The 27,689-nt window shown below is 34.4% G+C and overlaps 1 protein-coding gene across 2 annotated transcripts; it reads left to right on the top strand.

The window, feature by feature from the left end:
* The first annotated feature begins 453 nt into the window (after positions 1-453).
* On the top strand, positions 454-21,375 carry LOC119614520 (odorant receptor 42b-like). Of its 2 annotated transcripts, XM_037970645.1 has the most exons (5): positions 454-509; positions 17,164-17,327; positions 19,187-19,948; positions 20,787-21,144; positions 21,260-21,375. In XM_037970645.1, exons 2-5 carry the CDS (start codon positions 17,278-17,280, stop codon positions 21,347-21,349), a joined length of 1,260 nt encoding a protein of 419 aa, XP_037826573.1. In that variant the 5' UTR covers positions 454-509; positions 17,164-17,277; the 3' UTR covers positions 21,350-21,375. The 2 variants fall into 2 exon arrangements, with proteins under 2 accessions (XP_037826573.1, XP_037826579.1); XM_037970651.1 differs by lacking the exons at positions 454-509; positions 17,164-17,327 and adding an exon at positions 18,343-18,350.
* The last annotated feature ends 6,314 nt before the right edge of the window (positions 21,376-27,689 follow it).

The raw sequence follows: 27,689 nt of genomic DNA, 5'->3' as shown, positions 1-27,689 counted from the left end.
TCCCTATGAAGATAAAATCTCTCCATGAAGATAGAGGCCATCATTTTCTAAAAGTTACTCTAATGTTCATGAATTTGGAACTTATTATTTGATGATTGGTCTAGTTCTCATATACATAAAAACTTCTTTCTGAAGTCAACACACATAATATATTATATATATTCTGAAATTCAGAAAGCTGCAGAATTGGGTATGCTCGACATTACTTTCATATTTATTATAGGAAATTATTTTGTAATCTTTTGTATATTCTCATTTAAAAGTATGGCCACCATGTGAAAATTCTACTTTATTTGAATTAATCTACTTTTATAGTTTAATATGCAAATATTATTAATTATTTATTAGTCACAAATAAATAAAATATTACTGATTGGGAATTAATACACATGCAATTAAAAGAAATCGAAGCTATAAAAGCATTTAACAGCATTCGAATCAAATCAGTTATTAGTTAACCATAACATTCGTTTAAATATCGTGAGTCGTAAAACTACTTCAACGAATTAGTAAGTTAAGGAAATTCTAATTAAAATTTATGTAACTTTGATTCTGAAAGATGTTTTATTTATATATTTCCCGGAAAAGGCTTCATATAGAATTTTTCAATAAAATGTGTGTAAATACTCTTTTACTTTTGAAGGAAACTTACATTGATTTTTTCTCTTTACATTGAGAAGATTTGTTTATTTGTGGACTAATTCCCAATTCAAAGAAGTGATTTATATATTTGGAAAGGAATTTATTTAAATATGTAAATGGCATAATTGCTCGTCAGAAATTATAAACGGAGCCATGTAAGAAATCAATCTGTGAAGGACTGATTTTTCTTCTCTTAACTGAATTTAAGAGATTTATATGTGTTAAACGCAGTTTGGATAATGGGTTATTTTATGATTAATTATGAATTGATCTACATAAAATAAGGAAATAAATATTTCGTGTTCAACGCTTAAGCTTCTAAGAATGATTCAACTTTAGGCAATTGTTTTGTTGGTTTTGGACCAATATTTCTGATTTTGAGAAACATAACCTTCCCACTATGGTGAAGTGACGTTAAAATAATTTAATTATAGTTAAGAATATAGTATGAGATATAGTAAACTATAACTAAAGGTAGTGTAAAACGCAACAGGGGAAACTCCTACAAAACATATATTTGAAATTTCAAAGAATTTACACGGTGTCTTACAAAAAGCGTCTCCAATTTCCTTATGTACTACGGTTCACATAGTTTTTGTTATTTTAATGATATTTAAATAAACTCAATGTGGTTATGGATTTGAAAACAATTTATGACTACAAGTAGATTTATAGCATTTTTTGGAGGAATCGTACATTATTATTTTGTTGTGTCAATGTATTTGAAGTCATTTCTTGACACGCCTCATGATGGATTTCTCGGGATATCCACTTCATTTTGGTTTCAAATTTCAAAATTACAATTCTACTACTACACATGCACTCACACACACACACCCTCTTTCATAGCCATTCACACAAATTTACTTTTTACTGACTTCATTCAAGTGGCGGAAAATATAAGAATGAAAGATGAAATCATTTTCTTCTTTGGTGTATATTATTTATTCCGAAAATAGATTATTAATTGTTTTTTTGTCGTCTTATTTTAAAAACCCCTTTGAGAGATTTAACACCCTTTTTTCTTTTAATTACTTGCATGTTGAAAAATGGCCTTAATTTTGTAGAGACCTTGTAGGGATAATTCTTAAATAAACCTATAAAAATATTCAAATAGGCTTATTTCTATTAATTTAATCCGTAAAAATCTTTAGGTCATTTTGTTGTAGTTTTTGGGTTTCACTAAATACTTATACTGTGACTTCTGGCGCTTCTCTACTAAAAACAGTATGAAATATTTGTACATCATCTCCATACATAGGAATTAGATTCACATCCATGTGTGTGCTTATATTCTCGAAAAGAAAAAAACACACAAGTATAATAAAAAGGGCGCTTAATGTTCCCTTTTATCCATAAACATTTTTTACTGTCAGATCTCACGCTGAATTGAGTGTTTTTCCCGTGATTTTCCTTTACTTTTTGCACAACACATGTTGACCAAGTGCCCTCAAGGAAATCCTATAGAGAGGGATAAATAAATGAAGGGCACCTTTTAGTTAAGAATCCTTATTGTATTGTATAGAGTGTTCACTCGTGCTATTAGATCCGAAAAGTAATTTGTTAAATATTTCATACAACCAAATGAGTTTTGCAATTGACCAAAAGTTTTCACAGTTGTTCATTTTCTAATTGACTTTTTGAACAGGCGCTTGTAAACAGAAACATCGAACAATATTTGGAAAAATATTCTTTTGTTTAATCACGTACATACATACATACACATTTACATGTGTACATACATATATTGCATACAAAACGGTATTTCTATTACTAATTCGTACTTCTAAATTAAAAGTCTTGTATTTTCATTTAATTATGCTTCTGGAGAATTACCTTCGTAAAATATTTATTGGTTCCACGACCAGTTCTAGAATGCATACATTTAACTGGTAATCAGTTTGACTTTGAGACAAAGTGATTCTGTAATATAGTCGATATTCTGATACAAGTTCTTTATTTAGTTTGAAAGCCTGATTAGCGGTACCTCCGCCTTGAATTTTGAAGATTTCGGAGAAAACTATTTTTGGATATTAGCTTTACTGTTATGCATTATATATAAAACCTTTTCAGATAATAATAAATAATGTCAAACCATAAACTGCAAAGGTCAAAATCAAACTAACCTAAAACCGTAGTGATATTATATTATTTAGTTTTTAACAGATTTTAATAAAACTTGAGAAAAATATAATATATATATATATATATATATATATATATACCTTTCATTCATCACAATTCAATTCAGCACACTTATATTCGACACACTCATAGAGAATAACATCCGACGTATACCCTTACATCCATCCTGTATCGTATACACTTATGTAATTCTCATCCAATGCTTAGTCACTCCACTGTGGGGTATCTGTTGCCTTCAGCAACAGCACCGAATTTATTCCGAATTAAAGACTTTACCGCACATCAGTCTTTTAACCGACACTCTCTTCCGGCAAATTAGAGTATAAACCACTGCATCCCGAAGGGACCTCTCCAATAACCAGAACAAGACAAAGTTCGAAACTCTGCCTCGCAGTCTACCGGTTCCCGTGGTACCAGATTATGTGGTTCTCTGGTTCGACTCCATGTCAAATCATTCCAAGGAAAGATCGAGGATACATTTAATTATCACCATTTTATACATATTTTCCCCGGGATTGCAATAACATCAAGATGGGGTCTTTAATTAAGGTTACATGCCCCCGGTGGGTGTGAGAAGGGAATATATAAGTTTGTCATTCCGTTTGTAATTTATGTATATATGTAAAATATGTATATTCTGGATCCTTATAGATAGCGGAGTAGATTAAGCCATGTCCATCTGTCTGTCCGTCTGTGTGTCTGTTTACATCAATTTTCTGAAGATCCCAGATATCTTTGGGATCCAAATCTTAAAAATTGTCAGTCATGCCTCAGAAAAATACGTCCATAAATAACGATATGAGAAAAATCCGAAACAACCTCTGAAAATGTCATAAAAGGACAATATTTTGCTTTGACAAAAAAGCAATAAAAACATTGCTTATTGGTAAAGTTTTTTTGTTAATTAATTTTATTTGTGATACGTATTCCTGTCCAAACGATCTCAATCCTGAATAATGTTGTTTTTGCCATTCCTATTTTGTGTTTAAAAAATAAATATTTAATGCGATATGTGTTTTAGATTAGCACATATAACATTTTTACAGCCAAATACTACATTCTAAATTGAAATGCAACTGTTAATAAATCCTAATAAGCAAGCAGCTGTCATTACTCATGCTGGTTTAGTTCAATACTTATTTTATTGCCAGAAAAATGTTATTTCACTCATGCATTTATTAAGTATAACTTTTCTACCATAATTTTTACACAAAAAGCAATAATAAATAAATACTTCTGATTTTATTGTTTTCATTACGCTACAATGGCAAAACAATATATTTAGATACATTTGCGTGTACTTATTTTTGCATTTAAAGCTAAAGCTAAAAAGGCGTAACAACCAAAAAATATAAAGTGGACTTTTTGATACTTCAAAATACATGTTATTGCAAAATTTTAGAACTCTATTGTCAAAAACATAAAGGGTAAATCCGTTGAGACGGCTTTACATTCCCTTGTTGGGTATTTTGAAAAATCCATGGGTTACGTTAATTTCACTCTGGTTGCCTTTCTTGACATTGAGGGCGCTTTTAACAATGTGTGTGGACCAATCCACGGATCATTGTATCCTCTAAAAGGGCCATGCGAGGCACGGTTGTCTCATAGTTTAGAAGACGTGCTGAGAATTATTAGCTCATGGAGCGTAAATTGCGGCCTTAGTGTAAATCTTGGGAAAACGGAACTTGTATTATTTTCGTGCAAATACAAAATTCCTCAATTATCACTTCCCCGTCTAAATGGCGAGGTTCTCACACTGTCGGATAGCGCAGAATAGGAAATTAAATATACTCTAGATTCTCTAAAGCTATGACGGCATTATACGTCTGTAGAAAGGTATTGGCTTGCACTAGAGTATTAAACCCGGCAACGTAAATTGGCTAAGTATATGAAGCGATAATTAAACCGATAATGATGTATGGTGTTATTGTCTGGTGGTATGCACTATACAAATTCTCCAATAGAAATATTCTCACGAAAGATATGATCTCATCAGTTCTTCTCATAACTGGTGTCCTTAGAACTACACCCAGTAAAGCGTTGTTCGTTATGCCAAACATGCTACCTGTAGATCTTCTTTCTAGACAATGAACACTACAGCCAGATTTAGTACCTCAAACAGATGGAACTTTGGTTCCAGGGGTCATGCAAAGATTTTAGATCTCCTTCCAGACCTACACTTTTCCACTGGCTATTGTATTTCGGAACCGTTCATTACGAGAGATTTCCGGCATAGTATAATCACTGATTATGCTGAACCACACCCTTAATGGCTGATGGTTTTAATGTTTTCACTGATTGATCAAAAAAAAGGCAAAGGTGTCGGCGGAGGCATCTTCATTAAAGAATTTGGAACCAAAATCTCCTTTAGACTCAATGATGAGTACACTAACATACAAGCTGAAATTTCGACGATAAAAAGGTCATCAAATTGGCTTAGGTACTATCAGATATCTAACGGAGATATCAGAATCTATACTGGTAGTCAAGCCGCCATTAAATCCCCGATCGGTGTATATTCTATATCAAGACTTGTCCAAAAATGCCGGATTCTCTTAATGTGATGGGTCAAAAGACAGAGACATAGCCGGCGATTATATTGCAAATACTCTGGCGAAAGCTGGGACGAGGATGACTATTTTGGACATAGATCAATTTTGTGATGCCCACTATCGGCCATTAAAAACATATATCTGTTACATGCTATAGTTTAGCTCAAGACCGCTGGTCTCATGAGCATACTTGCTCGATCGCAAGAACGCTGTGGCCTTGCATGGATCTTCATAAAACATCCTTTCTAATAGGTCTCAGCAGAACTCATCTGAGCGCCCTTTTTTCAGTTATCAATAGTCATTGCAAATTTGGAAACCTTGCAAGACGAATGGGTCTTCCATATTACGACTTCTGCAGAAGCTACCAAAATGAGGAGGAGGAGAAAACAATTACTCATCTTCTGTGTAACTGCCGGTCCTAGAAACGATTCAAACGGTTTGGTCTGTCAGACGTTCAACTAGAACATATTCTAGCGTTCCTGAATTTGTCGAATTGGGTGTGAACTTAGTTTATATCATTCTAACAATGAGAATATCCACTTCATCTCTGCTTTCTTTACAGACAATACAAAGGTAGTCTTACGACTAGAGTTTGGGAATTCCCGGACTTTTCAATTTCCCGGGAAACGGGAATGAAAAAATAAATTTCCCGGAAATCCCGGGAATTTATGTAATACTTAATTTTTAACTATAATAACAACATTTTTTAACAAAAAACAGACAATTTTTTTATTAATTACGCGATATCTAAAATATTCTCTCTTTTGAGAACAAATTAATTTTTTTTTTTTTTTTTTTTTTTTTTTAATTTTGCCAACGAAAAATTTTAAACATATGTACTTATTTAAATCTCGGGGGAGTTTTCCAGATTTTTCCTACCGAGCGCGTCCCCGGGTGGCGGATAGGGGGTGGTGATGGACCATTTGTCCTCTCCCAGCTTTAATTTCACTTAAGCTGAGGGAGGGCAGATTGTCCACCACCTGGGAATATTATATTCCCCGCGGACCAAAAAACTGGAAAAAAAAAAAAAAAAAAAAAAAAAAAAAAAAAACAAATATGGAAAATAAAAATAAAAAGATAAAAGTTACGGTGCAGGGCCTAAATAACCCAGTACCGGCGGCAAGTGTTGATCTACTCGCGAGTCACGTGTCGTCGTCATCCTGCAATCGTGAGCAGAATACTACTACGGAGGTGGGTACCTTGGCCTCCGTGGCGGACAATGCGTCAAGTGTACAGCATGCCGCTGGCAAAAATATAGGGGTGAAAGAGAAGGATGTACTCGGAGAGAGCTCTAAGCTACCTCAGCCTTTAAATATAGGTGAGGGTTCCGACTCTGAATCCTCAGATGATAATAATAATAATACCATTATAGCAAATCCCAAAAAGGATGAAGTAGAGCAAATGGTGAAAGAGGTGAGTAATAGCATAGCTAAACTACCTATTACTAAGAAAAGACTTTCTGGAGCACAGAGGAGGAAGTTGAAAAAGATGCTTCAGGAAATCATAGTTAGTCAATCCCACGACACTCCAAAGGAATCGGACTCTCTCACAAGATCTGAGGCAAAAAGGATCAGGTCACCCGAGGAGTTGACAACTGAGAATAAGCCTAAGAAGAAAAAGAGCTCCCCGTCTTCTAATACACAGTCGAAGCCAAGCCATACTTCACTCAAAGGAATCTCAAGTGAGAATCCTGCGAGTAAGGGTGACAACGCCAAGCCAGATATTCCGAAGACGAACACGTCGGCGAAATCAACCTCGAAGGTAAGGGAATCTCAAAAGAAGCCCCGAAAAACGAGGAAGGAGAAGCTAGACGGAGGAAAAGGTAAAGAGCCGCCATCTTACGCCAAAGTTGCCAGAAGTAGGCACCGGGACGATCTCTGCTATGCAGTTTACGATGCCGGTAATCCGACAGGCAAAATTCCAATAGACCAACAGAGTAAAATAGAAGACCTGGTCAACAATAAGATAGTGGACCATGCAATAGCTTCAAAGGGCAAACAACCAATAGAGAGCGAGAGCTGCGAGTTCAGCATGGGCGTGATGTTGATGAGGTTGGCATCTCACCAATGTGTTAGCACCCTAAAGAACTTGGTGGAAAGTATCCCTCCTCCCTGGGACGGCGCTAGGCTGGGACTGGCAAAGAAGAGCGAGCTTCCGGTGCTCCTAAAGTCCACTGTCTACATAAAAGGATGGGGCAGTAAACTGGCTAATGAACGTATACTGGAAATTCTTGGAGGTCAAAATGCTGAGCTGGCCGTGGAAAAATGGGATGTCTTTTACAGGAAAGAAGAACCTGAGGGAACTTTATTTGTAATAGGTATCGACCAGAAATCCATGGCTAGTCTTGCCAAGAATAAAGGTAGGGCTTACTTCGCCTCTAAATCTGTCATATTCAAAATTGGGAAGGTGCCGATTGGAAGGGCTGTTACAACAAGCCTCGAAAAGGACACTAAAAAACCTAAGACCACAGTATCCACTACTGATAACGTTGAGGAGTCAAATCCTAAAATCGAGGAATTTACCATTAACTCGCCAGAAGAAAGTGTAGTTGCCCTTTCCAAAATTGGGAAGGCGCCGATTGAAAGGGCTGTCAAAACCGGCCCCGACAAGGACACTAAAACACCTAAGACAGTACCCAAAGCATCATTAGCAAGTACTAGCAATGTTGAGGAGTCAAATCCTAAAAGCGAGGAGGAAATCACTCACCCGCCAGAAGACAGAACAGCAATGCTCTCCAGAATTGGGAATGTGTCTATTAAAAATACTGCTATTCCTATGCCTGATAAGGACACCGCAGTGCCATCAACAGTACTCACTGCATTAATAGCCACTTCAGGCTATCCGGAGGAGTCAAATCCAAAGAGCGAGGAGGTGACCACCAACTCGCTGGAAGACAGTTTAATGGATGACCATGATTGAGGTTATCCAAATAAACCTCCATCGGAGCGAGACAGCTACCAACGCTCTGATGGCTAAAATCAACACAGGTAAAATACATATAGCTTTAATCCAGGAACCTTGGACGATTCGCAACAAGGTTTCTGGATTAAATCACGTAAATTTCCAACTTTTCTACGCTGATACAGGATCTCGCCCGAGAACATGTATCTTATGTCACAAGAACTTATGTTTTCTCCTCTCAACAGGATTATCAACATCGGATGCAACGGTGCTGAAGCAAGGTCGAGGCAACATATACCTTGCATCTATTTACCTGCCTTTCGATTCTCCGACCCTACCACCAACGTCGGATCTGATGAAACTGGTTGAAGAGGCACAAAGGAAAAATAAGAAAATTGTAATAGGTTGTGATGCCAACTCGCATCATGTAGCTTGGGGTAGTACAAACACCAATCGCAGGGGACAAGCCCTCATGGATTTCTTTAATACTAAAGACTTGATAACATTGAACTTAGGTAATAAAGCTACCTTCGTCAATAGAATCAGAGAAGAAGTATTAGATATAACTATATGTTCAGAAGAGCTTATAAACGAAATTCAGGATTGGAGAGTTTCGGACGAGCACTCCTTTTCTGATCATCGGTACATAAGATTCAAAATACTAAGGCCACCACCAAAGCCGATAAAGTTTCGGAATAAGTCTAAAACTAATTGGACAATGTTCGGGGCCTTACTAAAGAACCGTTTAGGTCAGGACACTTTTCAATGTCGAAATAAAGAGGATATAGATGCCAAAGTGGAAACGTTCACAAGTGCCCTGGTTGAATCGTTCGAGGACAGCTGCCCTCTGCGAGAGCGGAGATCTGCCCAGGAAAAACCCTGGGTAACTGGGGAGATCCGGAACCTTGGGAAGACTCTTCGCAAACTATTTAACCGGGCACGGCGTAAAAAGACCGCAGTATACTGGGATGAGTATCGTAATAAACTTGGTGAATATAAGAAAATCGTTCGAAGAGCCAAACGAGACTCCTGGAAACTTTTCTGTGAACAGGTAGATAGCGTAAATGAGGTATCGAAGATAAAAAAAAAAAAAAAAAAAAAAAAAAAAAATTCCTATCCAAAACTCATGTCCAACCGGAATCTATGATCGATGACACGGGCAGGAGGCTTGAGGATATGGAGGAGACAATGAAACTCCTAATGGATTCTCATTTCCCACCCGGTATATCGAATAACATAGATGAACCGATATTGGAGGAAGGGGAGGGTAACACGGAAATAGTTATTACAACTGACATGGTTAAAGGGGCAATCAAGAGCTTTGCTCCCTATAAAGCTGCAGGGCCGGATGGAATTTTCCCGGCACTTTTGCAGATGGAGGCGGGACTGGTTTCCGTACATCTGTCACAGATATTCACTGCATGCTTAAAATTGGCATATACCCCAGTTAAATGGCAGGATGCAAGGGTAATATTTATACCCAAACCAGGGAAACCTAGCTATGCGACACCTAAGTCCTATCGACCGATAAGTCTTACGTCCTTCCTACTTAAAACCTTGGAACGGATAGTCGATAGCATGGTTAAAAGCAGCATACCATACAATGACCTTAAATATAAGCAGCATGCTTATGTAAAGGGACAATCGGTGGAGACCGCTTTAAATGAAGTTGTCCACTACATAAGTGAATCTTTCGATAGCAAACTGTATACACTGGCAGTATGCATTGACATCGAAGGCGCTTTCAATAACGTGCACACTGATACCCTTATCCAATCCCTAGACCAGTTTTATGTTGACCGGGTGCTCCGTAACTGGATCAACTACATGCTAAGGAACAGATGGATAAGCTGCGAGATGTACGATATAACTATCAGGAAAAAGGTATTTCGCGGTATACCACAGGGTGGCATTTTGTCACCTTTACTCTGGGTCACCACGATTAATAGCCTCCTAAGGACCCTAACCGAGAAAGGACTTAGACCTGTCTGCTATGCAGACGATGTCGTAATACTTTTAAAGGGAAAGGATCCAAATTACTTGTGTAGAAGAGCTGAGGAGGCTCTGAATACGGCCTTGAGCTGGGCTCAACCGAGAGGCCTCAATGTTAACCCGGCGAAGACGGAAATCTGTCTTTTCACAAGAAAGACAAAAATTTCTACATATACTGAACCTTGCTTCTTGGGCAAGAAGATACCGGTGACAGACAAAGTTAAGTACTTAGGTGTAATACTTGACCGGAAATTAAAATGGAGACACCACATAGAGGATAGGATCAACAAGGCACATCGGTGCTGGGCGATATGTAGGAGAACCATAGGCATGAAATGGGGTCTTAGTCCTACTATGACAAATTGGCTTTATAAAAGTGTAATTAGACCAATTCTAGCTTATGCTTCAATAATCTGGTGGACTGCTTTGGACAAAAAGTGTAATATCAAACTACTACAGGGAGTTCAGCGTACATGCTGCTTGGGTATAAGTGGTGCCATGTGTACTACTTCAACCAAGGCTCTGGAAACGTTGCTAGATATTCCACCCATTGAAACATATATAAGATATGAGGCGGCGCTTACAGCCGAACGGCTCTTTACTTTAGGCGAACTGGCCAAAAACGGTTATAGGACACGTCATCAATGTATACTGGACACATTGGAAGGTTATACACATTCATCGGACGTGCCTGATCGCATACCAGACACTGAATATGTCGGAAACTTTGAAACGCTAATCCCAGATAGAATGTCTTGGTCAAGCGGAACATTAGAGCAAATACCAGTAGGAATCCGTTGCTACACGGATGGCTCTAAATTAGGGGACAAAGTGGGTCTGGGGTTCTATATTGAAGACCCAGAAACAGAAATATACCACCGTTTACCTAATCATAACACAAGCTTCCAGGCAGAAGTACGAGCAATAACGGAATGTGTAAATTGGATTAGAATAAATATGGCGCCCACAGGGCTTAATATATTTACCGACAGCCAGAAGGCAATTTGTGCGATATCAGGTGATAGAATTAAATCTCAGACCGTATTGGATTGTAAGAAAGCTTTAACTGAATACTCTCCCAGAGGTAAGGTTCACATCATATGGGTACCAGGCCACTCGGGAGTAGCCGGCAACGAAAGGGCGAATGTAATAGCTTTAAAGGGAAGGGAGCTCGATGTAGTTAACCTGACAAACGCAAAACCATTCGACGCAACAAAAGCTGAATTAAAAATATGGATGAGAGAATCCCATAAGGCCTCTTGGAATAATGAAACGGTGGGTAGAACCACAAAGATTCTATGGGGTGACCCTGATGAGAGCAAGACGAGAAATCTTCTCAAAATGAGCAAGTCTGAGGTTAGTATGATGGTACGTATTCTCAGTGGACACACAGGATTACGAGCACATCTATACAAAATTGGACGTGCGAATTCAGACGAATGTAGAGCATGTGGAGAGGACAGTGAAACTCTGGAGCACTTTCTTTGCCATTGTCAGGCATTCGTCGAAGTTAGATCCAAGTATCTTGGAAGTGATGTTATTCCAGAAATAACATTCTTAACCAACACCGATTGGAAGATTCTTAGGAATTACGTCCAGGAAACTGAGTTTCTGAACATGGAAAAATAATACATTCAGTGAACAATTTTTTTTTTTTTTTTTTTTTTTTTTTTTTTTTTCTTGAATTGGAGCGCACAACAGGCCCGATAGTGGCCTAGGTGTATTTCTTCGGATTTGATGTAGTATACATCCTCCTATCAACCTACCTACCTACCTACCTACCTACTTATTTAAATCAAGCCTGTAGGGTACTACATGATCTCAATATTCGAGGCAACATAGAAATATTCTTCCACTAAGAACATTCGCAAGAATGATCTGTTCTTGCTTTGTTTGGATCCCTGTGCATAGGGGCTTGTATGGAAATGAACAGGCAGATGAGTTTGTTAAGTAAAACGGGATCAGCTCTTGATATCTCCAACGCCGGTTCAGTAGCAACTCAGTTAGGTATAAAAAAGAGCAGTATCCTCACATTCTTCCTTCAGAATGCTGAAGATAGATGGAAGGCATCGTGGCCTTTTTTCAATGAGAAATGCACAAGACACATTATAACCCGAAATACACGGTTGATAGCAGTAATAACTAGACACTGAGTGCTAGGCAGATATGCAAGTCGGCTTGGGCTAACCTGCAATGAGTACTATCGCAGTTACAGGGAAAAGGAAGAAACTGTATTCCATCTTCTCTGTGAATGTCCTGCTCTAGCTGCTAAGAGAAACTGTTTTTTGGCAGTTACTTCATAGCCAACCTTGATGAGATAGTTTGCATACCATAGTACTACTAAACAGATCATATACTCCATAGGCAGAAAAATAGTTAAGTATTAAATTAATAAGATTCATACTTCTTAGAATTAATATAATTTAAAGAAAGATCAACTATTCCGTTATTTTGTGGAAAAATTTCCACCTACTGAGATAACTCAAATGCTTTCCACAGACGTTGGCTTTAGAAATTCATTCATTTCAAAATGAAAATGGTTCAATATGTACTTGCTTCAAGTTAAGCATTTACATAGATTGATAGTTTATATTTAAGGAGTTTTTCATTACCTTCTGCACCATTAATGATGTTTTGTAATTTGACTTTAAAAAACTCTGCGATAAATTATAAAATCACTAATTTTTCCAAAATATGTTAAAAATACGTTTACTTAAAATTTCCCGTTTTCCCGGAAATTACTAAAAAATTTCCCGGAATATCCCGACAAAATTTTCCCCAATTTAGTAATTTCCGCAAGTCAGAAAGTCCCAAAAAACAACATAATGGACAATGTCTGGCAGTTATAACCAAGCGTGTTTATCGATGTTGGAATACAATACTTGTAAGAATATATACCCTCTATCACCACCATCAGTGGTGATAGAGGGTATATATAAGTTTGTCGTTCCGTGTGTAACACAAGAAATGTTCATCTAAGACCCAACAAAGTATATATATTCTGGGTCCTTATCAAATTCTGAGTCGATTTAGCTATGTCCGTCTGTCTGTGTAAAACACGCTCACATTAAAACTAAGCAAAGAAAATCAACCAAATTCACCCAAAATATTTACTATTATCCTAAGCAGGTTGGTATTGAAAATCAGCAAAATCGGTTATGAGTAAAAATTTCAGACTACCTCGAAAAAAATTACGTTTTTTTCAACATTCTTTTGAAGTTTTCTCAGAAACTACCAAAGATATTTCGATGAATTTTGTCACACATTATTTTTTTATGCCTGTGATCAATTATGTTCAAGATCTTTACAATCGATCGAATATTTCCCATAGCCCCCATACAAAGGTATATATTCTCGGAAATTAGTTTATCGTTAATAACTCCCTCAAATATATCGGTATCAACACAAAATTTTGTACATGCAAATATAATATGAACAGAAATCATACAGTCAACGTAGATCTCAATCGGTCCACAATTGGTCATAGCTTCCATATAAGGTCCACTTCCGAAAATCACCTAAACGTACATATTTCATTGATGAATATAGCTATAAATAAATATGTTTTGTGTACATACAAATCAATCTACCAAATTTTTTACGGATCGGTCCATTATTGGTCATAGCTCCCATATAAGGCCCACTTCCGAAAATCATTTAAAAGCTGATATTTCATTGTCAAATAAAGCTATATTGAAAAATTCGACACAAATATGTTTAGTCTAAATATGAATCACTCTACGAAATTTTTTCCGGATAGGCCCATAATTGTTCATAGTTCCCATATAAAGTCCACTTCCGAAAATCACTTAAACGCATATATTTCATTAAATTCTAAAAATATAAAGATAAAATTCGACTTGAATATATTTTGTGTGCATATAAATCATTATACCACTTTTTTCCCGGATTGGTCCATTATTGGTCATAGCTCCCATATAAGTCCCACTTCCGAAAATCACTTAAACGCACATATTTAATTGTTAAATAAAGTTATCTAGATAAAATTCGGCACAAATATGTTTTATCTTTATATGAATCACTCTTCCAAAATTTTTCGGATTGGTCCATATATGGTAATCGCACATATTTCATTATCAAATAAAGATATCTTGATAAAATTCAACAAAAATATGTTTTGTGTAGGGTCATAGCTCGTATACATATTTCATTAATTAGTAAATCTATTATAGTAAAATTCGAATTGAATTTTTTTTGGCATATATCGAAATTTTTTCCTTATCGGTCGATAATTGGTCACAATTCCCATATAAGGACCATTTCCGAAAATTACTCAAATGCACATTGACAATCAAAGTTATCGGGATAAAATTCGACATAAATGTGTATTTTTTATATATAAATCATTCTACGTAATTAATATACATTTTTCTCGACCTTATTAAAATTAGTTTGACATATGCATTAATGTTAGTACCCTCAATACGGAAACAAAACCTTTGCCAAGTTATCTGAAAATTAGATATTTAAATGAGTTTTAATAAAAAGCTAACTTGTTTTATTTAGTTTTTGTCTCTCCTGTAACATTTTTAAAAGTGCTGTTGCGCCCTTTTTTGCATTTCAGGTGACGATATGCAAATGTATTACATTAGGCTTTGTCCCTTGCTTACCAAATATTGAAGATAGGACATAAATTTTGAAAAATTATATCATAGCAATGTTTAGGCCACCCTAATGTACAATATACATATGTACGCTGCGAATCACTTTAATAAGGAATTTAATTTAACGGAAATATCTTGTAAACTAAGTATTATGGACTTGTTTGCTGTGTTTGCTTTAATCGAATTCAAAATTTAATTTAAATGCTTCTTCCCCCAAATGTAGAAATTTGGGTTATATTGGGATATAAAGCTAATATAGTCAATCCTTACGCATAAATATTGGGATCCACATGCAGATATCAAAAAAGCTACCGGAAAATGCTATAGACATAAAATGTCTAAAATATAAATCTATTCTTTGTTTATTTGTTTAAGAAAAAGTTTGGGAAAACACATTAGGGCTGATTGTGAGTTGATGTACTTCCACAAACTCACATATGTACATACAAAACATATAGTATATGTATGTACATTAGGGTGGACCCAAAATAAAAGTTGCTGATGTAACCGACGAAAATGAAAATTTGGTTCATTCTAAGATATCACTTCTAAAATTTTTTGTCCTGACGTCAATACTTAGCGAGCTAGAATAAAACTTTGTCTTACTAGCTAGAATATAACTTGACTTACGTTTTTGAGTTTTTTTTATATATTTCATAAATTTTTATTATATTTCATACAAACAAAATATACCCAATTTTATTATGACCGTTAAGAAACGGAGAATCTTAGAATGAACCAAGTTTTAATTGGTGGAAACCTTCTGTTTTCCATACAAACGGGGCCACCCTAAAGTAAGTGAATTATAAACTAAAAAATAATAATTTACACGGTCGCATAGATCAATCAACAATCAAAGTTCATAATCATCAACTTCAACTGCCACCGACTGACACTTACTTTGTTAGTACTCATGTACAATGTACATTTATATGTATGCATTCTACATTCTACCCAGCAAACACTAAGTAAAATGTTAGAAAATTTTATTCACTTTTAACCACACATAGGCAATTAAAAACTTATATGAGAAAAATTTTAAAAATTTTCTCCATTTAATATGAAGTCTGTGTGTTTGCTGGGTATACATGTGTTTATAAGTATGTATGGAAGTATATGTATGTAAATTAGAAGGCAAATCAGCTAGCACTACTTTTAGTTAAAAAATCCATTAGAATGTAAATCGTTTACAAAACAAAATAATAACAAGTGATATAATCGGCTGTGATCGGCCATGGAATACTCTACGATTAAATAGTTAATTGTATTTAGTCATGCTGTATGTATTTAGTTTAATTTTCATATATGCTAGATTTGGATTCTTCTAAATGTTCCCAAATGAACCGATATTTCCACAATATGGAAGAATATAAAAAAATTACTCTAGAAGACTACTATTGACCAAATGGATTTTCAGAACTATCGTAAGTGTTGTTTTTATCTCAATTTCCTTAAAATATTATTAAACCAAAATGAACTAAATGTTTTTATATTTCAAAAAGATGGTGGGTCTATTGATTTGGTCATACGGTTTGTAACATTGAAATATTGACGATTTAACGAGCAATAACTGCATAAGATGCAAATAATTGTAAAATTTTTAAAATACAAGGGTTACTTCACACTCGTAAATAGAGAGCGTGTTACTTAACATGTCCGAAAGTCTAGTTTTGTGTCAGTTCCTTCCTAAGGTCTAGTTTTACCTATCACACTTCTGTATTTTTCTGTACCAATAATTATCGGAGACAAAAGGTAATCCATATAAAATTTATCTAGTTTTAGAAAAAATTAAACTATATGTACATGTTTCGGTATTGAGTATACATATAAGAGAAACTCTTCTTCCATACAAAGTTTTTAAAATTCTATGATGAAAATTAAGTTCCGTCATAGTCGATTAAAGCACTCTTAGATATTTTTTTACTCACTGTAGTGCGGGTGTGTGAATGAATGACTTCTTTTAAGGAATGGGTTGATCTTCGTCATGTGCGTCATTATAAAATTACACACACTCCAATAATACGTATGTATGTAGCAGTGAAGATACATAAACATTATCTTTAACACAAAAATAAAACAAAAACACCAAAAAGGAATCATAAAAAACGAAAATAATTCAATAAAAAATAACAACTGCGACTGAATTTTGTTCGTAACTAAAATAAAAAAAAAACTACACAAAAAATTCAATATAAACAAAAATTTAACATCAAAATCAGGGGAAAATAAATAAAAAACCACCCAGAACCATTTAGTTTTATGAAAATAAAAACAAAAATATTTTATTTTGTTTATTTATTTTTTAGGAATAAAAAAACAACAATCGAGAAATTTGGATTGATTTAAATATTTTGGAGATTTTTAAATTTAGCAGTTTGTAAACGTCAACACCGAATCAGGCCTAAAATTACGAAACAAACATGAAAACTATGCAGAGTTTTGTGCAGCTTATTAAAAAAATATTTAAAATGTATGTAATATTCATTGCTGTCAGTTTTGAAACTAAATCCTAACTAGGTCGTAAGCACTGTTGCCAGATATTATTGGAATAAAATCGTCAAAAAATGGGAATAGTAAAAATGTATTATTTATTGTTAAAGATTTTTTGAATTTACAGTGGAATGTATATTTTTGATTTTAGATTACTTGTTCAATTATTTACATACAGCGATTTTCATTAAGAGCGAACCTGTTTGTCGTCAGTTGGCCAAGGGAAAACTCATCAAATAATAGGAGCAAACTTCAACCGGACTGGAAGTATTTCTTGTCATCCTCGATGTAAAAAGGATTAAATTCCTCCAGCAATTTTGTCATGGTTGACAAAATTACTTTTTTGGTACAATTTGATCCTCAAAAGTACAATAGTACACCAATGACCCATTTTCTACAATTTTAAAATATGTATATTACCTTGTTGAAATAATAATTTAAAAATTGTACTTTTAACACAAAGTTCAAAGAACTACGTACTTCGGTAAAATTTTTACTGAACATCGGAAGAGGACTTATAATATTATTGTTGATATTTTCTTATCTTATAAAGAATCGTGGAAGAGATTAAAACCAGACAATATTTACCAAAGAGAGTACTTTTTAGGATTATTTTTTATCCGATCGCTTTCCTATTCTATGAATTAGTATTTGGATACTATATGGACTTAATTTTGCAAAAATGTAGATTTAAATATGCAAAAATGTATATTTGGTATAATCTACACTTTTAAATGCTGTTTTGTACAATTTGAAAATTCTATTTGCCATCCCTGATTCTAATATTCATACAAAAATCGGTACTAAAAATTATGATTTCCCAAATTATACAAGAAAATAAAAAAAAGATTTTGTCATTCCGTTTGTAACACATCGAAATATTGGTCATAGACCCACAAAAGTATATATTCTGGGTCGTTATTAAATTCTAAGACGATCTAGCCATGACTGTCCGAACGGAACGAGCTAGATGATTGGAATTTTACACAAATAGTCTCTATAGGTAAGGTTTGTTTGGTATTGAAAATAGGCAATATCGGTCCACGTTTTCGGATAGCCCCAATACAAATGGACCCCCGAAAACAGCTTTAATGGGCATATCTGTTTTAAAAGTACGAATATAGCGATGAAATTCGACATAAATAAGTTTCATATGATCCAAAATCTCCCTACCAAATTTTAAAAGGATCGGTCTATAATTGACCCTACCTCCATATATGGTCCCCTTCAGAAAATGACTTTAACGCTTATTACTGGCTTAAAAATGCGAGTATAGTGATGAAATTCAACACACATAAGTTTTATATGATCCAAAATCTCTTAACCAAATTACTTTAACGATCATTGCTGGCTTAAAATACGTGAACAGTTATGAAATTGTATATAAGAAACATTTATAGGAACGTAAATGTACCTACCGAATTTCATGCGGAAAGTGTCGGGTAGTGATCTAAAGATGTTTTATCTGAACCAAAATTGGTTCAAAAAAAAAATTTATGAAAAACGGTCAATAATTAACCCTATCTCTCATTTAAGGTCCTCTTCAGTTAATTTGATGAGTAATTTCACCCTGATGTTTATAGGGGAGCATTCCTTTTAAGGCATACGGTTTGATGGTAGTTATATGAGATTCGGCACAGCCGAATATAACACTCTCACTTGTTATGGTTTAAAATTGGTAAAATGACGATAAATCGGCAAATCTGGCAACAGTGGTTCTAAGGAATAGTGCGAAATGAGCTAGCTTATATGTAGTTGGGCCTTAAAAGAGAGAATGGCACATTTTAAAAGATCATCTTCTGACAAATACTCTTTAATAAAATACATGCATACTTTTAGAAAAATTTTTGAAATGGCTTCATTAAGAACGGATGGCCCTCAACCTCAAACAAAGGACGCGGCTGTGTATTTATTTCGCGGTCTTATAATAGTTGGATTTATGGCACCGAAGATATACGTAATTCCCTTCTTTATATGGACTATATTTATTAATCTATTTGTTACCGTCTATATGCCGATTGGTTTTTTATTAAGTTTCTTGACGCGTAGCAGTTCTTTTACGCCCAGTGAATTTCTAACATCACTTCAGATATCTGTAAATTGCATTGGCTGCAGCTTAAAAATGTTTGTATTTCTATTTCTCTACAAGAGACTTTTAAAGGGCACCAAATATATGGACAAGTTGGATTTACGAGTTACGGAATCTGAAGATAAGATGCAAATTCGAAAAATCGTGGCATTCAGCAATCGATCACACATCATGTTTGCAACGCTCTTTTTAACGTATGCAAGTAGTACTTTCTTGACATCAGTAATAAATGGAAAACCACCGTATCAAGTTTATAATCCATTTTTTGAATGGACTGATCGAAAACGTTATTTTATTATACAGGCTGGTTTAGAATACTTTATGATTGATTTTCATTGTTATCAGCAGGCTCTATTAGACTCCTATCCAGTTATTTATATTACAATCATACGAACACATTTGCACATATTGACTCGCCGTATCAGCAAATTGGGGCAAGATACAAAACTCAGCAGCGATGAACGATACGAAGCACTTATTCAATGTGTTTTGGATCACAAAAATATAATGGAGTAAGTATTATGAGTAAAATAATATATACATACATATACATATACATAGGAAAATTTGTATTAGTTCCACAACTAGTTCTAGAAAGCATTGAACGTTGAGACCAATGATTTATATTCGAAATTGTCGTCTTCGGATCTGATTCTAAGGAAGCGTTATAGAGTCCATACTCGTTTTTGGAACGGTTCTGGTACCGTTTCATTGACTAATGATTCTTGTTAGGAACCTCGGAACTAGTTCTATGGAAGCTTTGGAAAATAGTTATTTTTTCAGCAATTTTTGTTCCAAATTGTTAGGATTGGTACCAGTTTTGAAAAACAGCTAATTTTCCATTCTCCCAGTACAATTGAGTCATGGATCTGTTGAATGTATAACTAGTATCAAAGAACTAGTTCCTTGAAAACTCTTTGGAAGGTCGAACAATGTTCCAAGGAACGAGTTCCAGAAGTAATGGTGATACCACCATCTGAAGTGGTTCTGTTTACGCTTATTCTAGAACTAGTTTTTAGAACAAGTTCTAAAATTTTTCCTGGGAATAAAGGAAAATAATCAATATGCCCTAAAAAACTCGAAATATGCTATTAAGATCGAATCAATACAAAGTTATGGGTTTCTGAAAGGCATTGAACATATTCACTAACAAATCAATGCCAAACTTGTTTGGAAACGTGTCTTGTCAATAAGTCCAAACGGCAGACAAAAGTGGGGAGAGTATTATACGTTTATTTGTCCTTCGTCCGCCAAAATAAATCAACTTTCAACTAACGCTCATTTAATAACATTTTGTCGAATATTTACTTCAGCCATGTAAATATTATAATGTTTACTATTTCTTTTCAGTCTTTATAATATATTCTCTCCGGTAATATCGGGAACAATGTTTGTACAATTTTTGATCATTGGTTTGATTTTGGGTATTACAACAGTTCATATTGTACTATTTGCTGATATATTGGCCATTATTGCATCGATGTTTTACGTTGCTTCTATACTCGCCGAAACATTTCCGTGCAGTTTTTTGGCCAATTGTTTGATGGATGATAGCGATAGTATATCATTGGCCATTTTTCATTCCGATTGGCCTAGCGAAGAGCCACGCTACAAACAGATGATAGCATTCTTTTTGCAACACACACAAAAGACATTGATCCTTAATGCAATGAAAATATTTCCAATAACAATGAATTCAAATATTAATGTAAGTGCTACAATACTATTAATGTGTAAGAACAACAAATTTGGTTTGAAATAATTTTTAAATTTTTTTTTATTATTTATTATAATTTTTATTATATTAATTATTATTATAACAGGTTGTTAAGTTTGCATTTTCGGTCTACACTTTGATGAAACAAATGGATTTCGGTCAAAATTTGAAGGAGTCAGTGACTGGAGAAAAATAAATATAAATCTTTTATTTTCGTTAAGCAATTACTAAATATATTTTCACGTTTTTAATCTTTTTAATAAATCTTATGCACATGTTCAAAAGTAAATATAAATAGAATTGTTAAAAATTTAAGAAAAAAATATATAACACAAAATAAATTAATTAAAATTGTTTGTTAACTTGTTGATTTTTTACTTTATAAGATTTTCATTTATTAACTCTTCCCCCTCGAAAAGAAATAAAGTCATAAAAGAATATTTCTACACTCCACATTTATGTAAATGGAGATGTGTTTCTGAAAATTCTAAAGGCACATCTGTTGCAACAAACATGCACAAATCCATCGGGATTATAACTTGACAGCAAAAAAAATCATCTATTTACACGCACATTCTACGAGTAATAAGTACTAGAGAACATATAGCAGAATCTTCAAATCTTGCCCTTCGTGCAACACATTAAAATGTGTTTTTCTAAAACTGTTGATTGATATTCGAAATTCCTAAGATGGTGGTTTTTATTGTTTGGCAAAGGGGTGGCTCACATATACTAACATCATACACAAGACCTGATCACACTACAACCAGGGATGGAAAGTAGATATTTTCAGTATGTTTGGTTTAATATGCCAAAATTCTTAATCATAGCTGTAACAAGTGCAAGTCGCAATTTTAAAATAATTCGAAGATATTTTGACTGAAAATTAATAATATCTGTCTTTGATTTCACCCAGCCCTAATGAAAAAATTAATTTAAAATCAGATCACAGTTAAACTTCGCTCCATATGAGGTCCATTTGCTGTGGATTGGCCTTTTAACATACTACATATTACCGAACATCATATGTTCAGATATGCCCGACTATAACTTTTTATAATATCCTACTTGGATATCTTCTAAAGATATCTTCTAATCCTTGACCAGTTTTATGTTGACCGGGTGCTCCGTAACAAGATCAACTACATGCTAAGGAACAGATGGATAAGCAGCATGTACAGCTTGGGTATAAGTGGAGCCATTAGCACTATATTCCACCCATTGAAACATATATAAGATATGAAGCGGTACTTACAGCCGAACGGCTCATAACTTTAGGCGAACTGGCTAAAAGCGGTTATAGGACACGTCATCAATGTATACTGGACACATTGGTAGGTTATACACAATCATCGGACCTGCCCGATTGCATACCAGAGACAAAATATGTCGGAAACTTTAAAACGCTGATCCCAGATAGAATGTCTTAGTCAAGCGGAACATTAGAGCAAATACCAGAAATAGAAATATACCACCGTTTACCTAATCACAACACTAGCTTCCAGGCAAAACTCCGCTCAATAAAGAAATGCGTAAATAGGATTAGAATAATTATGGCGCCCACAGGACTTAACATGTTTACCAACAGCTAAAAGGCAATTAGGGCGATATCAGATGATAAAGTTAAAACTAAAACCGTATTGGATCGTAAAAAAGCTCTAACCGAATACTCTCCCAGAGATAAGGTTCACATCATATGGGTACTAGGTCACTCGGGAGTAGTCGGCAATGAAAGAGCGAATGTAATAGCTTTAAAGGGAAGGGTAAATAACTTGACGAACGCAAAACCATTTGACGCAACGAGGGCAGAATTAAAATTATGGGTGAGAGAAACTTATAAGGCCTCTTGGAATGGGTAGAACCACAAAGTCTGAGGTTAGTATGATAGTACGTATTCTGAGTGGACACACAGGATTACGGGCACACCTATATAAAATTGGACATGTGGATTCAGATGAATGTAAAGCATGTAGAGAGGACAGTGAAACTCTGGAGCACTTTCCTTGCCATTGTCAGGCTTTCGCTGAAAATAGATCCAAATATTATGGGAGTGATATTATTCCGGATATAATATCCCTCACGAACACTGTTTGGAAAATTCTTAGGAATTACGTCCAGGAAACTGAGTTTCTGAACATCGGACGATAATACATTTAGTGAATACTATATAAGGTTTTTGTTTTTACCAACAAACATTTTCCATGAAAAGGAGCGCACAACAGGTCCGATAGTGGCCTAAGTGTATTTCTTCGGATTTGATGTAGAAACATCCTCCTATCAACCTTCTTTAACATATTGAATTCTCCAACCCTGAACACAATACAGCTCATCATTCCATTCGTTTTAATCTTCATAATGATCATCCTTCGTTTTGTGGTGTAGAGTACATACATACAAATACTAAATAATTTCCCCACTAGATGAGAAGGTATTAACAAATAGCTAAAGTGTAAATGACATGAGAATTTAAATGGAGCTTAATATAAAATGAACAAATTAAAATTTTCACACGATGTTCACATATTTATTTCAAGACGATTCACTAAAGTGAATCATTCTAACTTCTCTTTAAATGGATTTACTTTTATATACAACAAAAAACACTTGAATTTTTAAAATTATTATTAAATTTAATAAAGTTTTGAATCATTGGTTTTTAGACGTTCTGTTAATAGCTTCTGAAGTAAATATTAAGAAAACACAATCTTACTTTTGTCAAAAAAGTTCTCGCACCAAACGAATTAAAATTTGTTATATAACCAATTTCGTGTCAAGTGATTAGAGTTTGGGAATTCCCGGGCTTTTCAATTTAATATTCATGAAATATTTGTAAAAAACTTTTGGTTGAAACATAACGAATTTATTGTTGGCAGAAAGCCCAATAAAAAATTTTACATATACATATTTAAATCTCGCATTACATCCCATTATATGATTTAATCGGCAATTCTTTCACTAAACTCTTATACTCCCTATTAGTCAAACAATGCAAGTAGGATATGTCCTTGTTTGGGTCCCTGCTCATATAAACAGGCCAGATATCTCAAACTACGTTTCAGTAGAAACTCCGGTAAGTTTTATCAAGAACAGTATCCTCACATTTTTTCTTCAGAAGGCTGAATATAGATGGAATAACCTAGGCACATATAAAGTGGACAAGTCATTGTGGCCTTCTTTCAATAAGAAACGGAAAAGACACCTTATAACCCGAAATATCGAGGTTGACAGCAGTAATAACAGGTCATTGTGTGTTAGGCAGACATGCAAGTCGGCTTGGGCTCCTCTTCAATGAGTACTGTCGCAGTTAAAAAGACAGGGAAAAGGAAGAAATGTTCTTCCATATTCTTCATCTTCTAGCCGCTAAGAGAAATTGTTTTTTGCCAGTTACTTCATAGCCAACCTTTGCGAGATATGTCTATGCTTAATAATATCCTGAGGTTTCTCACTTCTACAGGCTGGATCTAATGCAATACTATAATACATCTGACGAGTGGATCAAAACGGAGTATCTACGAATCTACTTGGAGGTTCGCGTGCAGTGAACTACCACGTTAACTTTACACTTGTATAGAGGGACTGGTCCAAAACTTATTTAAATATAAAAAACATTATACATTTAACATTTTCATGTTAAATGAAGGACCATGTAATAGAAACATGTAATAGATCACACTAATCCCAAAACTACTCTTTTGCTAAAATTATGGGATTACATAATCTACCACATGGTCCTCGTATACCAGGATTTTAAAAAATCAACATTATGCTTGTTTGCATACCATAGGACTAGTAAACAGATCATATACTCCATATGCAGGAGAATAGTTAGCAAAAAATTAAACATATTTGGTTTATAGTGCATTAAATTAAAAAGATTCATTTTTACTTCTAAGAATTAATTAAATATATTTTATTTGTTATTTTGTGGACAAATTATTGCAAAATATGTTAAAAATACGTTAATTTAGAATTTCCCATTTTCCGGGAAAGAATAAAAAAATTTATCGGGAAATCCCGACACACTTTTCCAGATAGTTGACGGGAATTACCGGACTGGATTTCCAAGGTTAGTACTATTGAATAGTAGGGCAGACACACATTTTCAGCTCTATCGGTCAAGAACTGCCAGACTTAGAGGGGGTCAAAGTTGAACATTTTGGTCATACAGGGTTTTATTCAAATGAGTGTAACTTTACACTATTGGTCCTAGCCAAAATTGTCCAAAGGAGTTCATGAAGCAATTTCTTCATTGTTTCCGAACAAAAAAATTATTTTTTTTTAATTTGTTTTCAAAATGCGCCCATTATTACACAATTTCCTTTAAGGGCTTTATGGTCCCATAATGGGATGCGAGTGGGATTTTTTTCAATCTTTGGCACATAATTTTCCCCTATTTTTTCCAAATGGACGTTTTTATACCCTCCACCACCATCAGCGGTAATAGAGGGTATATATAATTTTGTCATTCCGTGTGTAACACCCAGAAATATTCATCTGGGACCCAACAAAGTATATATTTTCTTGGACCTTATGAAGTCGATCTTGCTATGTCCTTCCGTCTGTCTGTATAAAACATTCTCACGTTAACACGAAGCAACAAAAATTCACCCAAAATATTTATTACTGTCCTAGGCAGTTTGGTATTGAAAATGAGCAAAATCGGTTCACATTGAGAAAAGTTATAAATCAAAATTTGAAAAAACTCCGAAAAAAAATATTTTTTTTATATTCTAATGAAATTTTCACAAAAACTGTGCAATATAACTCTATGAAAACAATCACACATTTTTATAAAAGAGCATTATTCCTGTTGAAAATTGGCGGAATCGGTCCACAATTTCATATACCTCTCATACAAATGTACATATTCCCGGAAAATGAGTTTATTGTTAATAACTTCCATTCGAATGCCCATATCTTCACAACATTTTACAAATTAAAGTTTTATGTCAGTAGAATTCATCCAATGAAAAAATTTTCTGGATCGGTCCGTAATTGGTTATAGCTCCCATACAAGGTTCCCTTCAGAAAATCATTTAAGCGTACATAACTCATTATCAAATAATGATATCCATTCTAGATTTGGCACATATTGAAAAATAAGAGATAAACAACATTACATGATTATTTTACAATGTAATGATATCCATATAACATTTTGCATAAATAATACTTTTATCTTCAGAAATGTTACTATGATTTTTTTTCCGATCAGTCCATATTTAGTCATAGCTCCCATACAAGATACCCTTACAAAAATCACTTAAAATACATTACTCATTACCAAATAACGATATAGATACAGAAATCAGAAATTTTGCCTTTATTACTTATTACCAAATAACGATATAGGTACAGAATTTGATTGAATATAGCTTTTATATACAAAAATGTTACTGTAAGAACTTTTTACGATTGGTCTATAATTGGTCATAGCTCCCATACTAGGCCCCATCCCGAAAATCACTTTATCCGTATTTAACTATAAACAATTTGTGTACAACAATAGTATATTTTAATTTCCTTAAATATTTCACACACATGCAAATTATTAAATATCGCTAAAGCATATTTCAGGGCGCTATAAAAATTTAAATATTTAATAAATCTGGCAATTTTAACAGATATAGGGTCATTATCTCAACCTCCGATTATCGTTTAACCGGTAGATATACAGTCGGTTAAAATAATTTTTGTATGAAAACTGTCAATTTATCGTTAGGATAAAAACAAGTAAGAAATTATAGTCGGGCGAGGCCGACACCTGTTACAAAAATAAAATGTGATTTAGATTTCATAATAAAACATTTAAGTTGAATTGTACCTTGCCTTGAATTATAATATATATATTATATATTTATATAATAAATGGCTTAATTATTGTTGAATAAAATTGTGGATATTTAAGTCAAATTTTGAAGGGGGCTATGGCCAAATGAGAACATATAATTATAAAATTCATGCGGGTCATCAAGGCTAGTATAGAACTTGGTTTTTCAGCTTTTTTTCGAGATACGAGTATATTTATTACGAACTTAAAAGCCCTATTCGTCGGGTTCAGTTGTATATGGGCTAGGTGAAATAATGGACCGATGTCAAATTGCATTGAATTATCTTCAAAATTGCGACTTGTAGTTTGATTACAAGGTTTACAAGCCCTATTCGGGGGTTCGGTTGTATGTGGGCTAGGTGAGAAAATGGATCAATGTTAACCCGTACCATAGAAGATCATGTGCCAAATTTCATTCAATTATCTTCAAAATTGCGACCTGTAGTTTGATTACAAGGTTTATAAGTCCTATTTAGGGGTTCAGTTGTATGGGGGCTAGGTGAAATAATGGACCGATCTTAACCATTTTCAATAGGCTTCATCCCTGGGATAATAGAAGATCATGTGGACGGACGGACATAGCTAAATAGACTCAGAAAATGATTCTAACTGGTATACTTTAAGGTAGGTATAGGACCAATATTATTATGCGTTACAAACATTAGCACAAACGCAATATACCCTCCCCAGTACAGTGGTGTAGGGT

The sequence above is a fragment of the Lucilia sericata genome, unplaced genomic scaffold (genome assembly GCF_015586225.1).
Source record: "Lucilia sericata isolate MDLA Ls3-8-SP2 unplaced genomic scaffold, ASM1558622v1 Contig000042F_arrow, whole genome shotgun sequence".
In the NCBI taxonomy this organism is placed as follows: Eukaryota; Metazoa; Arthropoda; class Insecta; order Diptera; family Calliphoridae; genus Lucilia; species Lucilia sericata.
Note: the sequence above shows the minus strand (reverse complement) of the source record. Positions and strands in the feature narration are given on the sequence as shown.

Bases quoted from the DNA above. Each gene is read 5' to 3' on its own strand.
- LOC119614520 (XM_037970645.1), top strand. From the start codon at position 17,278: ATGAAAACTATGCAGAGTTTTGTGCAGCTTATTAAAAAAATATTTAAA. The intron at 17,328-19,186 runs GTATGTAATATT...GCATACTTTTAG, and splicing joins ATTAAAAAAATATTTAAAAT to AAAAATTTTTGAAATGGCTT. The intron at 21,145-21,259 runs GTAAGTGCTACA...TTATTATAACAG, and splicing joins CAATGAATTCAAATATTAAT to GTTGTTAAGTTTGCATTTTC.